This window comes from Lissotriton helveticus, chromosome 2_1 (assembly GCF_964261635.1).
Source record: "Lissotriton helveticus chromosome 2_1, aLisHel1.1, whole genome shotgun sequence".
Classification (NCBI taxonomy): domain Eukaryota; kingdom Metazoa; phylum Chordata; class Amphibia; order Caudata; family Salamandridae; genus Lissotriton; species Lissotriton helveticus.
Window position 1 is genome coordinate 1,445,963,459 of NC_136059.1, and position 14,732 is coordinate 1,445,978,190.

Genomic DNA, 14,732 nt, shown 5'->3' on the forward strand with positions numbered 1-14,732 from the left:
GGACTACATCGAAGGGAAGGTGGTATAGAAATAAACAGAGGACTAAGGCGTCCAAGGTTTCGGTATCATTAACAGAGACATAGGACTTCACTCCAGGCTCATACTACATGGCAGCCATCTTGGAAGGGGCAAAACACTGCTAAGATTTGAAACTTTTTATTTTCACTCATCAGTGAAGCAGAGTAGCGAGGAAATATTTTGCTAAAGTTCGCATCTGTTGTCTGATGGTTAGCAGTTGTGTGTTTAAATACTGAGACTACTGGCACGGGCTGTAAACTATAGTAATTTTAATGGCAGGCATGGACTTCTGCCAATAAATCCATGATAAGGGTCAACACATACAGTATATTAAGATCCGAATTCCCGTTAGTCTTTTAGACTTTAACAATGGCAGGTAACCAACTAAAACCGGAAGGAAGGAACTCATGCTCTATAATTTACCCCCCCCCCCCACTATCTCTAAAAAGGCCTCTAAAGCTTTTAAACATAACCTTCTCAGAATTAATCCAGAAACACTCATACTAGACCCATCCTTTAACTTAAAAAAGGCACGTTTATTAACGACTTTATTTTCTTTACTACTAAAACAGCCAAATGGAGAAGTGCAATAAATAACTTACTGAAAATACAGGAATCTAAAAACATTCCATATGGAACTAAGCTGCTCATTACACCCTCAAGAAAACTTAGGGCAACATTAAACATAACGTGCTATAAAAATGGCACGTTTCTCATTCAAGCGGCCAATAGAGATCTGGAACGATTTGACAAATTTTTCTCAATATTGAAAAATCACGCCCTTAGCAGCTCCAAATTACAAAGGTACAAAAGGGGGTGGTGATGGACAGAGCATCTGAACCAATCTAAACACTCACACCCAGTCAAAAGATCTGGGTTTGATCCATCACCGTTCTTTAGCCCACACTGCCACCCCAGTTCAGACATGGGTATATGCAAATCAGTCTGACCCTGTGCCTCATGGGAACAGTCCAGCCCGAACTGCCAAGCCATGTCTTCCCTGGACCGGAAACAAGCATCCGAGGACCGGTTTCTGGCATTCCAGCCGTCTTCAGCCCGGCTTGCTTGAATCCAGTGGCAACGTGAACAAGGGACTCACGTCTGAGCATACCCTGCCACACTTATGGCGGCCAAATTAAAAAGGGTCATTCCTAACAAATTCCCAAGCCATCACCGTAATACAGGGGATCATTTCGGCTATGGCTGAAACCGACAGGGAGAAGGAGTCTCATCAACCTACTCAAATTATTTCGACTGATGGCAGCAACAATGATGAACCTCAAACACTGCATCAGAAAAAAAGTAACACAAAGTCTAATGCTAACGGTAGCACGTTTGCGCTAATCGGGCTAAACACAAATACTGAACACCAATTGTTACATCAGGAGGTAAATTACTCGAGTGACAATGAAACTGAATCCGCCAAGACTTTAGACTCACATCAAACTGTTCTTACTTTGGCATCTATAACTGTCGCACCCAATGTGGAACAACATCCTTGGCATGAATCCAACAAAGTAGAAGTCAGGGGAAACAACATACAGCTAGCAATCGTTGCTTCACCTCTTGACTCGAGCTCCCATCATACCCCCAAGCACTGATCTCGACCCACTAATGGGAACAGATGGCAGGGTGGAAAATTCAAAAGTAGTTAAAGATAACGAGAGTGACGCGGCGGAGAACCTCAGAGGGAGTCGAGGAGCACAAAACAACATGCTCAGTTCCTGCTGTGATAACCAAAGCAAATCTTCCAAAAGAGACTCCCACACAACAGCCATCTAGCATACCCTATAGTCTTGAATCGGAAATGATGAGAACCCCACAAATAAATAGGGATATCATAAACCTCAGCTCGCAATCTAGCAAGACTTACAAAGCCATGCTCGCCGCTATTAAAGATATGAAAAACCTGCTGTGCTTGTCCGAAAAATGGATTGCAAAAATGGAGGGTTTTCAATCCTCCTCCCCTGAAACAAAAACTAAACACCTTTCCACCCGAATGGCGTATTCTAACAGAATTTACCGCCCACGCACGCAACTCAACTACCTGACTGATAGCGAGATATTATCCATCGCGTCTACATATGAAACCTCTCCTACCTCTCAAACTAGGTTAGGTGAGAACTATATCCAAACTGTCATAACGGGCGCTGGTAGAACGTCTCAGGCAAACAATAGATGGATTAATAACAACAATCTTATGAAAGTGTCAATAATGCCTGTTGAATTTATGCCACCTTCGATCAATGCGCAGAAACATTTTCGGTGCATTCTACTAAACTGTCGATCAGCAAATAAATACGTGGCTGACAAAGCTAATCTCATACTTAACCATGAAATTGACATAACCATTCTAACTGAAACTTGGCTTTCTGACTCTTCGTCGCCTTGCTTAGACCGATTAGTCCCCCCGAACTACCAGATTCTGAGGCAGGATAGAAATATCAGAAAGGGTGAAGGAATCGCCTGTATACATAGATCTGACATCTCCATCACAAAAATACAGGCGGACCCTTTAGAGTTTTGTGAATATTTAGGCATGTCCTTAAGATCATCACATAACCAAAACTGTAAACTCCATGCACTCTACCACCCAGCGGGCACTAAGATCAAATTCATCGACCAGATGATAGAAATCATTACTACTAACTCTAATCAGCAGTCAAATTATATTTTCTTACGAGATTTCAACATTAATTGGGAGGATGATGAGGATAATCAAATCACCCAGTTGAAAACCTTCCTGGATGAGCAATCTTTAGTCCAAGGATGTCATCTCCCTACCCACACCAAAGGCTCCACCTTAGATTGGATCGTAGCTAAAGAGAAATCAATCGAGAACATTGTAATCACACCCTGCGATTGGTCGGATCACCACATAATTACATTCGAAATTCCCCTCAGAAAAACAAAACCATCTTCACAAGCTATCAAACCTAAAAAATGGACCAGGGACACTAGAGGAATTAATATGGAAAGCATAGCAGCACGCTGCGAAATAGATTTGCAGCCACCCAACAGCATGGTTGACTTCAATGACCTAACGCTGCATTATAACAAATCAATGTCCAGCATTATTGAGGACCTGGCCCCGCTAAAACTGAAAAGGGTCTCAGACAAAGACAAAAATCCGTGGTTCAATGGTGTCCTCAATGAAGAAAGAAGGTCACTGAGATTATCAGAACGTAAATGGCGACAACACCCTTCTTCGCCGCATCTAATCCTATTGAGACAATCCAGGAAAGCATATAACAAAAGCATTATCAAATCAAAAAAAGAATTCTTCAGGAAAGAATTGGATAACGTAGTAAATAGACCTAGGAAATGAATCGATCTACTTAAAGAACAATCAAATACATCCGCCAAAGTGGCACCAGTCATTTCCAAAACAATCTTAAATAGCGAAGATTTCTCAGTCTTCTTTACAGACAAAGCTATCACATTGGAGGGGGAACTCAAAAAAGCAGCTGAAGACATTGAAATTGAGAAGGGTATGGGGGATGAAGTTCAGGATGAACAAGAATTAGACAAACCTAAAAACAATGCCCGATGGTTAGATTTTATACCGGTCAGTGAATTAGACATTTCAAGGATCATGTCAACCACTTAACCTAACAATCACTATAACGATCCCTTACCGGCAAAATGCTTGTCTTCCATAAACCACCTGCTAATCCAGTCGTGGACTAAGATCATCAATGCTTCATTATCCCAAGGCCTAATACCGGATTGCTTAAAAACACGGCAAGTTATTCCTCTCCTAAAAAACCCGACAGAGAACCCCTCAGATCCGAATAATTTCAGACCTGTAACTGATATTCCCATGTTGGCCAAAATTCTGGAAAAATGTGTACAACAACAACTTAGCCTACACATCTCGGACTTCAAGCTGTTAAACGACTGTCAATCCGGTTTCCGTCCAAACCACAGTACTGAAACTGCAATTCTGCACGTAGTAGATAATGCATTACTGGCTCTCGACCAGAACGAAACATGCCTCTTAATCTTGTTTGACCTCTCGGCAGCGTTCGACACGGTGAACCATGCCAAAATACGTGACCGATTGAAAAACAGAATGGGAATTGAGGGTACAACCTGGTTTAGCTCCTTTCTTGGGAAAAGATCGCAAAAAGTCATCGTCAACCAAACCCTCTCAAACGCAACCAATAATACTATTGGAGTCCAACAAGGCTCTACGCTATCTCCGGCACTTTTCAATCTATACGTAGAACCTCTAACGGAGATACTACAAAATGATAACATTGCTTTCCACATGTATGCTGATGACACTCAATTGTACATCAAAGTCGCTTTATCCGATGACATAAAGACAATGAACCCTACTATGGTTAACCAAGAACCACCTGAAACTAAATCCTCAGAAAACTGAATTCTTACTGATTACACCCCAGAAAAGCAAAATTATGATAGCAGAATGGTCCAACCATATCACTGCTGTAAAGTGCACTCCGAAGATTGTTGATTTAACAAAGTCACTGGGTATCATTCTGGACAAAAATCTGAACATGTCAGCACACATCAACACAATGGCAAAAAACACCAGGTTCCACTTAAGCTACTTGCGAAAGCTCAAACCATTTCTAGATAAAGCAGACCTCAAAACAGCAGTTCGGGCACTGGTCATTTCAAGGATCGAATATGGTTGCACTACCTTGGCAGGGATCCCGAAGATCCCAACAGCCCCATTGAAAGCATGTCTTAATGCAGCCACAAGACTTACAGCGGGATCCCAAAAATTCGACCATATCTCACCGCACTTGAAAGCCCTCAACTGGCTACCCTTCGAAGCACGAATTCAGTTCAAGCTGGCATGCATCACTCATAAAGCAATACACAACAAATCTCCAGTCTACCTTGCTCAGAAACTCACGCTGTCGGGAGGAACACGACCCTCCAGGAGCAAAGCGGATCTACTACTGAAACCGGCTCGTTTCCGTAAGAAAAGAACTTATGACCGAGCGTTCTCAGGGGCAGCACCGAGAATTTGGAACACCCTCCCCCCTGACATTAGAAGAATCCCATCCATCGCAACATTAAAAAAGGAGGCAAAATCATTTTGTATGAGGAAATTTCTCCCCTAAATATTTACAGTAGTTTGTCTATGTATTAACCTGTCACGTTTGTTAAATTTCAAGCAAGCAGCTCTCTAACAAGCTTTGGTCTTGTGTATGCGTTCTATTGTGGTTTTATTTGTCAGGAGGCCTTTGGTAATCCATCTGATGACTACTATATGTGTTTATATACTTTCCCGAAGTGTAAATGGTCGTAAACCGGAAATGTCGGACTGTTGAAATGCCATGTAAAGCGCTTGGACACCCTTTGCAGGGTCATGTTCGTGCTATAGAAAACACTAAATAAATAAATAAAATAAAAATAAAAAAATCTCCACACAAGGAGGTGGAGAGTGGACAGGTTGGAGGGAGAACCCTCCCCTGCTGCTACGACAGGAGATCTTCCCAAAGGGGCAGCCTCATCGGAGGATCGATGCTCACTGCCAGAAGCTCGGGATACCAGACTCTCTGTGCCCAGTCTGGAGCCGCAAGAAGGACTTGTGCCGGTCGTTCCTGATCTTGAGCACTCTGGGTAGAGGTGGTATGGGAGGAAAGGCGTACAGGAGTCCGGAACTCCACCCATGACAAAATGTGTTGCAGTGCAAGAGCCGCCTTGTAAACGCCCGCGCGCTAAAATGCTGACACTGCGCTTTCTCTACCGTGGTCTAACTAAGGCTCTCCCCACCGCTGAAAAAAGTCCTTGCGCCATCTCCGGATGGAGACGCCACTGGTGATAGGCTAGGCACCTCTGGCTGAGTTTGTCTGCTCTGGCGTTCAGAGAACTGGTCAGATGCTGAACCACCAGGGTAATACTCTGATGTTCCAGTTAAGTCCAGAGACGCAAAGCCTCCTGACACAGGGTCCACGACTCCACCTTGCTTGTTGCAGTACCACATGGCGCTGTGTTGTCCATGAACACCTGAACTAGCCTACCCGTTATTGACGGCAAGAAGACTTTTTAGTGCCAGCTGGATCGCCCAAAGCTCCAACAGGTTTATATGGAGACGGGCCTCTGCCCGACACCAGAGTCCTCTGATCACCACCTCTTCCAGATGGCCGCCCCATTCCACAAGGGACACATCTGCCAATATTGTGAGGTCTGAATGGGGAAGGGAGAAGGGTCTGCCTCGGACTCATTTGCGGTTTGATACTACCACTGCAGGTCTTTAGCAGTGCCCTCCGTGATCTGGACCAGGTCGGTAGGATTTCCCCGATGCTGCGCCCATTGGAACTTCAGGTCTCATTGCAGAGCCTGCATGTGCCACCTGGCATGGTCCACAAGAAGGATGCAGGAGGCCATGAGGCCGGACAGCCTCAGAGTTGCTCTCACCAAAATCCAGGATAGAGGATTAAATATCGATATCATGGCCGGAAAATCCTGGACTCGCCACTCCGGAGGATAAACCCGAAACTGCACCTTGTCCAGAACTGCTCCCATGAAGGGGAGCGTCTGAGACGGAGTCAGGTGTGACTTTGGCACGATGATAGTGAACCCAAGCGAATGAAAGAGGTTTGCCGTAGTCTGGAGATGGGAGACGACTGCTTGGGAAAAGCCCGCCTTCAACAACCAGTCATCAAATTAGGGAGAGACTGGAACCCCAGATCTCCGTAGATGAGCTGGGACCACCGCTATCACCTTGGTAAACACCAGCGGGGCACTGGTGAGGCCAAGGGGGAGCACAGCAAACAAAGTGCACCTGGCCCACTGTAAACCACAGATAGCGACTCATGGGTCGGCAGGATGAGAATGTGGAAATAGGCATCCTGCAAGTCCAACGCTAACATCCAGTCTCCAGAGTCTAGGGCAGACAGTACCAGAGTCCAAGTGAGCATCTTGAATATCTCCTTCTTGAGGAAGTAGTTGAGGGTTCTGAGGTCGAGGATAGGAAGGAGACTTCTGTCCTTCTTGGGCACCAAGAAATAGCGGGAATAGCAACCACAGCCTATTTCTGGCCCGGGAACCCTATCTATAGTTCCCTCTGCCAAGAGAGCCTTGATTTTCTCAAGGAGTAGTGCGAGATGAACCTCTATCAGCCAATCCGGAGTTGGATGCATAGATGGAGGGGTAGCCTTGAAGGGGAGGGAGTATCCCCTTTAGACCTCATCATTTGGCGCGGTGCCGGGGAAGGTCGCTGTGGATGTGAGACTGGCGCCGGTGCGGACCCAGGAACAGGTCTTACAGGAAGGCACAGGACCCATAGGATCTCTTTCACCTGGCCATGCGGGACCCAAAGGCGTGCTGGCAGGGTTAGGCCGCCCAAACATGGCACACATGGTGTCGTAAAATCCTTAAGTTGAGCAAGGAGGCTACTGTCCCTGGAGTCGATCCAGATGCCTGATCCCCGGAACGGGGCGTAGAACACAGAGGCTCCTTCGTCTCGCCTCATGGCTGACGGGGCGCAGTCAAAGCATGCTTTGACTTTTCGCGCTTCTTGTGGTGAATCTTAACGGTAGACTTCGACAAAGAGGACTTTGAGCCCCTGGAGCGATGCTCGGACCTTCCTCTTGACCGAGATCAACAAGACGACCTCCACGGTGCATGCCGGGCAGGGAGCAGCTTCAGGGTCCGCTCCCTGAAAGCCTACTGCGCCATGGCTGGCAATCAGAGCGCGACTTCGTGTTTTGGTCACGTTTCAGTCATCATCATGGCACGGTGACGGGGACTGCACGGTTTGAACCCCAAAGTCTTCCTACTGGACAACCTAACACACTAAAAGGTCGAACAAAATTCTGTCAAAAAGTGACAGGGGGTAGCTCTTTTCAACGGATTGGCACACTATATTTCGCGGCTAGTGCTTTCACAGTGAAATAAAAACAAACATCTATTTCACCCTGTAGGCCTGCATGGGATTAAAATCTTTACTTCCCACCTTTGCTTAAAAAAGGCTAGAAATATGCTTGGAAGTTATTTCCCCCTTAGTTTTAAAAACTGAATTAATGGCGAAATCAGATTTTGGATAACTTAAGCAGAAGAGTAACTTTTTAAACAAGTACTTTAGGTTGCCTGAGCCAGAACTGGCTTATAACCAGTTCTGTCACTCAGCACATTTCTAGGGCTGGAAGACAATTGCTTGGCTGGGTAAGTTCACACTTCTGGCTTGCATCTAGAGCCCACCCATTTGTCAGATAAAATCCTCCTACTTTTTGAACAGTAACAAGGTTCCACAAGCGCTCCAAATGGGTTTAACTGCTGACAACTTAGAAAGAATTATCCATGTAGTAGTAGAGGAGTAGACTGGAACAGTTGACAGAACAAAGGGACGCTTTAGTACCATCTCTTTCGACTTTAGTATGCCCGGAAAGGATTCTTCTATTCACTCCCAGACAGCCAGTCTAGAGTCACAGTAGCAGAAAAAAAACAGTTCTGCCACCTATCACACCTCCACAACTGGAATACAAATCCTTGGCTGGGAGAGTTAACAAATCTGGCTTCGAGGATAATACCTTGCCTCTGGGCCCAGGAAACACCAATGGGAGTTAATTGCTAAGCATGTAGCTGGTATTAGCTATATGGGAGTGGACAAGAACTGGTGACAGACAAATGGCAGCTTTAGGACTACTGCTTTTGACTTTGAGATGCCAGGGAAGCGTTTTCCTATTCCTCCCCCAGTATTCCTCGTGACTGTCAGGCTACGGCTGCAGTAGGAGAGAAATCCCGTTCTGACCCTGTCGGTGATGGAGTGGCCAAGAAGCTGAAGACCGGCCCTCCTTGTAGTAGCTAGATCTCACCATCTTGAAACAGGGATGCCTGGTTAATTGTAAAGTAAAGCAAACAGGAAGTACTGCAAAAAGGAGGTGGGAACTCCTCAATCCTGCTGGTCCTAAGGGAGTGGAACTGCTCTCCAAGGGTCAAGTAGTTGGACTCCTGTTTAGCTGCTTCAGAGACAAAAAGGCGAAGGGCTCCTGACTCCATGAGGGGCCAGCTGACTAAAGACTATTGAATTGCACAGTAGACCTGGCTGAAGAGAGACCCAGTATTCAGAAGCTAGAGACTGCTGGACTGACAACAAGAAGCTTTCTCAGAAGATAGGGAGTAAGCAGGAAGGTAGCTTTTGCCTGGTGAATTCATTTATCCACTCCATTGGGACTGGTCAAAATTGCACCTAGGTCCAGGTTCATCGTGAACTGTTTTATTCTACATAATGCTAGGCTTTTTCTAAGCAACTTCTGCATCAAAAACTTAAAAATTCATAACTCCAGTTCCTCTTGGTGAGTTTTTTTCTCATTAAATCTTTCTCTATTTTTCTAAACTGGTTTGGGAATTTTCGAGTATTGTGGACTTTACTTTGAAATTGCTGATACTGCTGCTTGAACATAGCAAGCACTTGTCTATGGACTACCCTGCTTTTTGTGCCCTCATACCTGGTTAGGTCAGAACGGACGTCTCTGAATTTCAGAAGTCCGTTCTGACGTAACCAGTGTGTGATGATTTGATAGTGCCCTCTGCCCCAAATTAATAATTCCAATTCTAACAACCGCTGTTTTTACGGAGCAAAACTTGTTCTCACATCCAAAATTAATGCAAGGATGCATTTTGAAATAAAATATAGAGCTAAATGAGCTTTTACATTACAAGGTAATTTTGCGAAATTGTGCATGATTATGCAAAGGCAAATTAAATACATTCTCACACCCCATTCCTAAATCCATTTCATTTATAAGACTGCCACCAGCAGACATTTTATCAATGCGATTCCTTTCAGCGTTGACCTGTGAACTTAACTTCCTAGCCCCAGCATAATTCCAGAAATTTAAACATGCCAGTGTCAACTAACCCTCCAATATACTGAGCTAAAATGGCAACCACTCAAATAGTGATCTCATTTCACATCCCTGAGCATCATCCAATGGACCCACATTAGCACAGGACAGGGATCCTTAAGCAAAGTCTTCCAATTCTATTATCCAACTAGTCCCCTGAGAAAGGCTGTAGAGCAAATCTTCCGAAAATGCATCCTCCCAAGGTAAAAACATACAGGTGTAGGTCACTCAAAACCATTCCTCTATCCCAGAGGCAGTTAATAGACTTACTATGGTACAGTAGATCCCAGAAAACAAACCTCCTCCTTTCAGCGCACAGTATTGATGTATGCGACATCTAAGCTGTAAGTATAGCACACAAGTAATTTAATTCTTCACATCCCTGAAGGTCATATGTCCAATACCGAATATTTTCCTGCACTTCAGCCTCGGGGCTATTCCATCATCAGAGAGACTTATCCGACACTGCTATAAAACATTAGATTAGCATCCACTCACATTCAAACCTCTTTGAACGGTTGCCAGAGACTGACTGATTTGAGTCCCATATACAAGCAAAGAGAATCCATGTTTATGAATTTTGCAGAAACGCTTATTAAAGAATGTTATTTAAACTGGCCAGCCGAGAGGTGCAAACTAATAGGTCTTTTAACATTCTGCCGGTTTTGGAACCTGTGGATAAAATGCTTTAGCAAATTTAGAGACAAGTGCACAGATGCATGCATACATGTAGGTCACAGTTTAACATCACGGCAGGGCTCTGCTACCTTTCATCCTTCCGAGGACATCAACATAATAAACGGTGAACTGTGAACTATCACCTTTCGTGAAAGTACTAACAGCAAATGCATATTTTTGTGGGATAGACAAATGGGTAGTAGGTTTTCCACAAAACTAAAATCACTTGGGTAGGTCAGAAGAGCTATGTCCTATATGAAGGTGGAGACACCTGCTTTGAAATCAAATTACCTTGTTAACAGGAACTGGGAGTTCTGTAGGGTTTGCAAACAGTTTTCTGTGTTTGATGTATTGGTTGCAGCTTGCGATTGTGTAATTACAGTAGTAGCATTAGCAGTATTGGTGCGCCTGGTTGCATTCCGTGCAGTCTCTAGTTGTTGCCGTGCTGCCTGTGCCTGCTGCCTTTCTAACTGCAGTTGCATTTGCAATTGCTGAAGCTGTGAAGCAGAAGGACCAGAAGAGTTCAGTTGTCCACCTGCAGAACGCCTTACTCCTGATAATTGAGATAAAAGCTCTGCCAAAGAAAAATAAGCATTAATCAGAACAGCAATAAAACACTGTGCTACCTCTCAAAACAAATGCTTATTCTAGTAATATTAGGCTCGGATAGAACAGCACCATAGAAAACTCCTTCCATATAGTCTCAGGATCCCACCAATTAAGCCTTGATCATATAAGGTTAACTCGATTGTTGTCCTTATGAAATGAGTGACCTTAGGCATATTCATAACCGTTATGATATTGTTGAAATGTCAGTGTCGTAAACCAAGAACAGACTAAAATGTAAAACAAATAATTTGAATCGCAACGGAACATAACCAAATGTAATTTTAAGAGATCTGGTTTTATCAACATGAATCACTTGCTGAAAAAATAGCAACACAGAATATTCATTATTTGAAATAAGGTCAGGGAATTTATATTTTCTTTACTGAACAGTAATATGCGGTCCAATGTAATTCAAGTAGTTTTAATAAACATATTCTACCTACAATTGGTTGATACATCCTTCAGATAATTTAGGCATCAGTCACCCGAATGTGCAGGTTGTACCAGGTTGTGCCAGGTTGTGCCCGGGTGGGCCCTCCTTCGCGTGGGCTGGGCCACACCTCTTAGTTGGAGGGTTAAGCTGTTTTGCAAGCCGTGGTCTCCCCCTTCAGCGATGCTGAGAACTCCCTATAGGTACTGTTTACTTACCCTAACGTGGTTATTTGCCTTTTATGCAGAGGATACCTGGCAGACATTGTTTGTAAGGCCTAACGTTCCTGGAACATTTTTAGTTTATTATAAAAGTTGATTCAGTCTACTGGCAAAACGGGTCCAAAGAGGACTGGATAGTTGCGATGATACAGACAGCATCCTATGAACAGGTAATTTATAGGATACAAGACCAAGAACAAATATTCCAGCAGGTGTGGACCCCCTTTCTTTGCGATTTCTGAAATTCCAATTCTCTTTTCTTTCCCTCCCTATATATAGCTTTTTCCCTTTCTCCTTTTTCCCTTTCCCTCCTTTTTTCTTCTTCCTTAATATATTACAGGTGTATATTATTTGTCACATACTGATTTTTATTTACTATATTGTTTTGTAACCTATGAAATTGCCTATCTTTGAACTCCAATAAAAAATTATGACACAAAGAATATAAGTTACAAAAAAGTTTAAAGTGCATTATGCTTCGTGATGAGGCGTTATCACAAGGACAATTTGGAAGTGGTGAGTTCCAGTCAAACTGTCAGGCAAAGCCCACTAAAAAATGTATATTAAATAGAATTCTGGTTAAATAAAAGCAATACTTAGCATATTTACACCAATGAAGTACAACTCAAATCCCTGAGACGGTTCATTTAATCAATAATTAATACTGGAGTTTAAGGTTTCAAAATCCTCCTTATAGAGTCTGGCTTGCTTCTGCAAAAATACATTTCTCACCTACATTTTTGATTGTGTCTCTATATTCTCTGGGTTATAAAAAGCTCCGCACAAATCAAAGGTCTACAAAAGTATTTTAAATATATTTTAACCATAGGATCTACATGACATCCAAAGAAAGAAAATCTGACAATAATGCCCTTGTAGAACCTGCTTCTGGCTTCCTCCAAATCCATGAACAGTAGAGGGCCTAGTTTAATCTTATCTTCCTTAGGATTTAACCCCACCTCAGAGTAATACATAAAGGAGGATGTGGATTGTGGGACTACCAAAAGAATCACAAAAATCTATTGTCAACCTGCTGGATTTGATTGGCACCTTTCTATCCCCAAACCCAGCTCCATAAACTGCTAGGGAGACACACCTACGTTTATATATGCTCTCAAACGTTTCCACTGGTTTATGACCCAGTCTACGAGCAAAATTAAAACTAACTCTATAGATCTCCGACATAGAATGGACCTGAAATTGCATAATTTTGTAAAATTTAGATTGAAGTCAAAGGGAAATCCCAAATGCATAAAAGTTGTCACTCTTAAAAAACCTGCCCCTCCCGATTGGAAATTCCTGCTTCTAGTATATTGGGCCAAATCGCATAGCAGGATTCGCTTAGATTAGTTTTAGGTACAGCTCATCCATCAACGTATAAAAAGCATCAAGCAGAATTTATAAATCATGAGCTGCTCTAGAGATTAAAACTGGGTCGCCGCATAGAGTAAAACTGGTATTTCTTATGAGCTCATTTGCAGCAAACCTTGCCCGGGAGAGTTATGCTTTGCCTCGCCTTCCCCACCTGAGGGGTGGAGTTGGCAAAGGTGGGCACACCTCTTCCCCTATCTTGGTTTTCCCGGCGATTCCCCAGCCCAAAGTGGGGGTCCGAACCAGTGGGGGCAAGTTGCTGGGAGCAGCAAATGGCTGGATCAGCTCACAAAGGCGGCAAGCTTTTGAAGCTTCCCCTTCGTGGACCCTGCCGATCCAGGGGGAGAAGGCTTGGCACCTCTGCCGAGGATGTGCTTTGTTTCAGGACCCCAAGAGCGGGAGGGCCTCGACCCTGGGTTCCAGAAACATGTCTGGGAAGGGCGGCTTGCAAGCAGTCAGTCAACCAGGCCATTAGAGTTATGTTTTTTTTTTTAGGGGCATCTCCAAGATGCCCTATCAGTGCATTTTGCATTAAATCCCACTCTGGCATCAGTGTGAATTTTTATGTGCTAAGAAGTTTGATCTCAAGCTTCCCAGATTTCAGTAAAGCCATTATGGTGCTGTGGAGTTCGTAATGACAAACTCCCAGACAATATACTCTTTATGGCTTTACTAAACTTACAATGTCCAAGAATGGACTTAAAAACTGTATGAGTACAGGGCTCATGCACCTGTACCCTCAATCAGTTGTATGGTGCACCCAGCTAGAGCGGTGACCTATAACGCATGGCAGTGGGTTAATGGTCTGGCACACAGGAATGTGTGCCAGGTCAACTATTCACTTTGCTTTGCACTAAAATACACAACTGCAATGGCAGTGTGTGTGTTGAGGTACAGGGCCTCTAAGGGTAGCACAATAAGTGATGCAGTCCTTAGAGGCCTTCCCTGTTCACAGTGCCGAGGCACCCATGGTACCTTTTACAAGGGACTTGCATGTGGCTAGAGAGTTGCCAATTGGGTGTTCAACAGGACAGTTTTAGGGAAAGAACTTAGGCCCTGGGTGTCTGGTAGGCAGGAACCCAGGGGACGCTTAGTCAAAGAGCATCAACATCAGGCAAACAGTAAAGGGCAACCATGCGAAAAGGGGCACTTTCTTACAAGTGTCTTCTGTGAAACAAATACGAGGGAGTCAAAGAGGAAATCTCAGACCCTCTCCTTCGGCTCCTCCACCCCCCTACAAAGACGTGCAAGCAAGTCTAGACATTGCAAGGGCACGGGCATGTACACAATGTAACCTGATGCACCAAAATCACTTCCCACATCCTCCAGCTGTGGGATATGCAGACCCAGAGCATGGTCCACAAATGAAATCCTCTTCTGAACATGGCAAATATGTCTATATATCTCCACACCCTGAATGTGCAGCACACCCTGAGAGATGTCAGGTGGGGACAGTAATAAATATGTAGGAACAGTAGATGCTACATTCACACTTCACTTGGAAGATGAGGTGACCCCACCCCGCCCACTAGGAAAGATGAAGGTGCAGGTCAGCACCAGAACGTAGTCCCA

The 14,732-nt window shown here is 44.1% G+C and overlaps 1 protein-coding gene across 1 annotated transcript in view; it reads right to left on the reverse strand.

Annotated features, from left to right (window-relative positions):
- KCMF1 (potassium channel modulatory factor 1) overlaps positions 1–14,732 on the reverse strand; it is a 251,875-nt gene that overhangs the window by 75,992 nt on the left and 161,151 nt on the right. Inside the window, exon 6 of the mRNA XM_078676369.1 lies at positions 10,821–11,103. Within this exon, the coding sequence (XP_078532495.1) occupies positions 10,821–11,103 (283 nt within the window). The remainder of the gene's footprint in view (positions 1–10,820; positions 11,104–14,732) is intronic.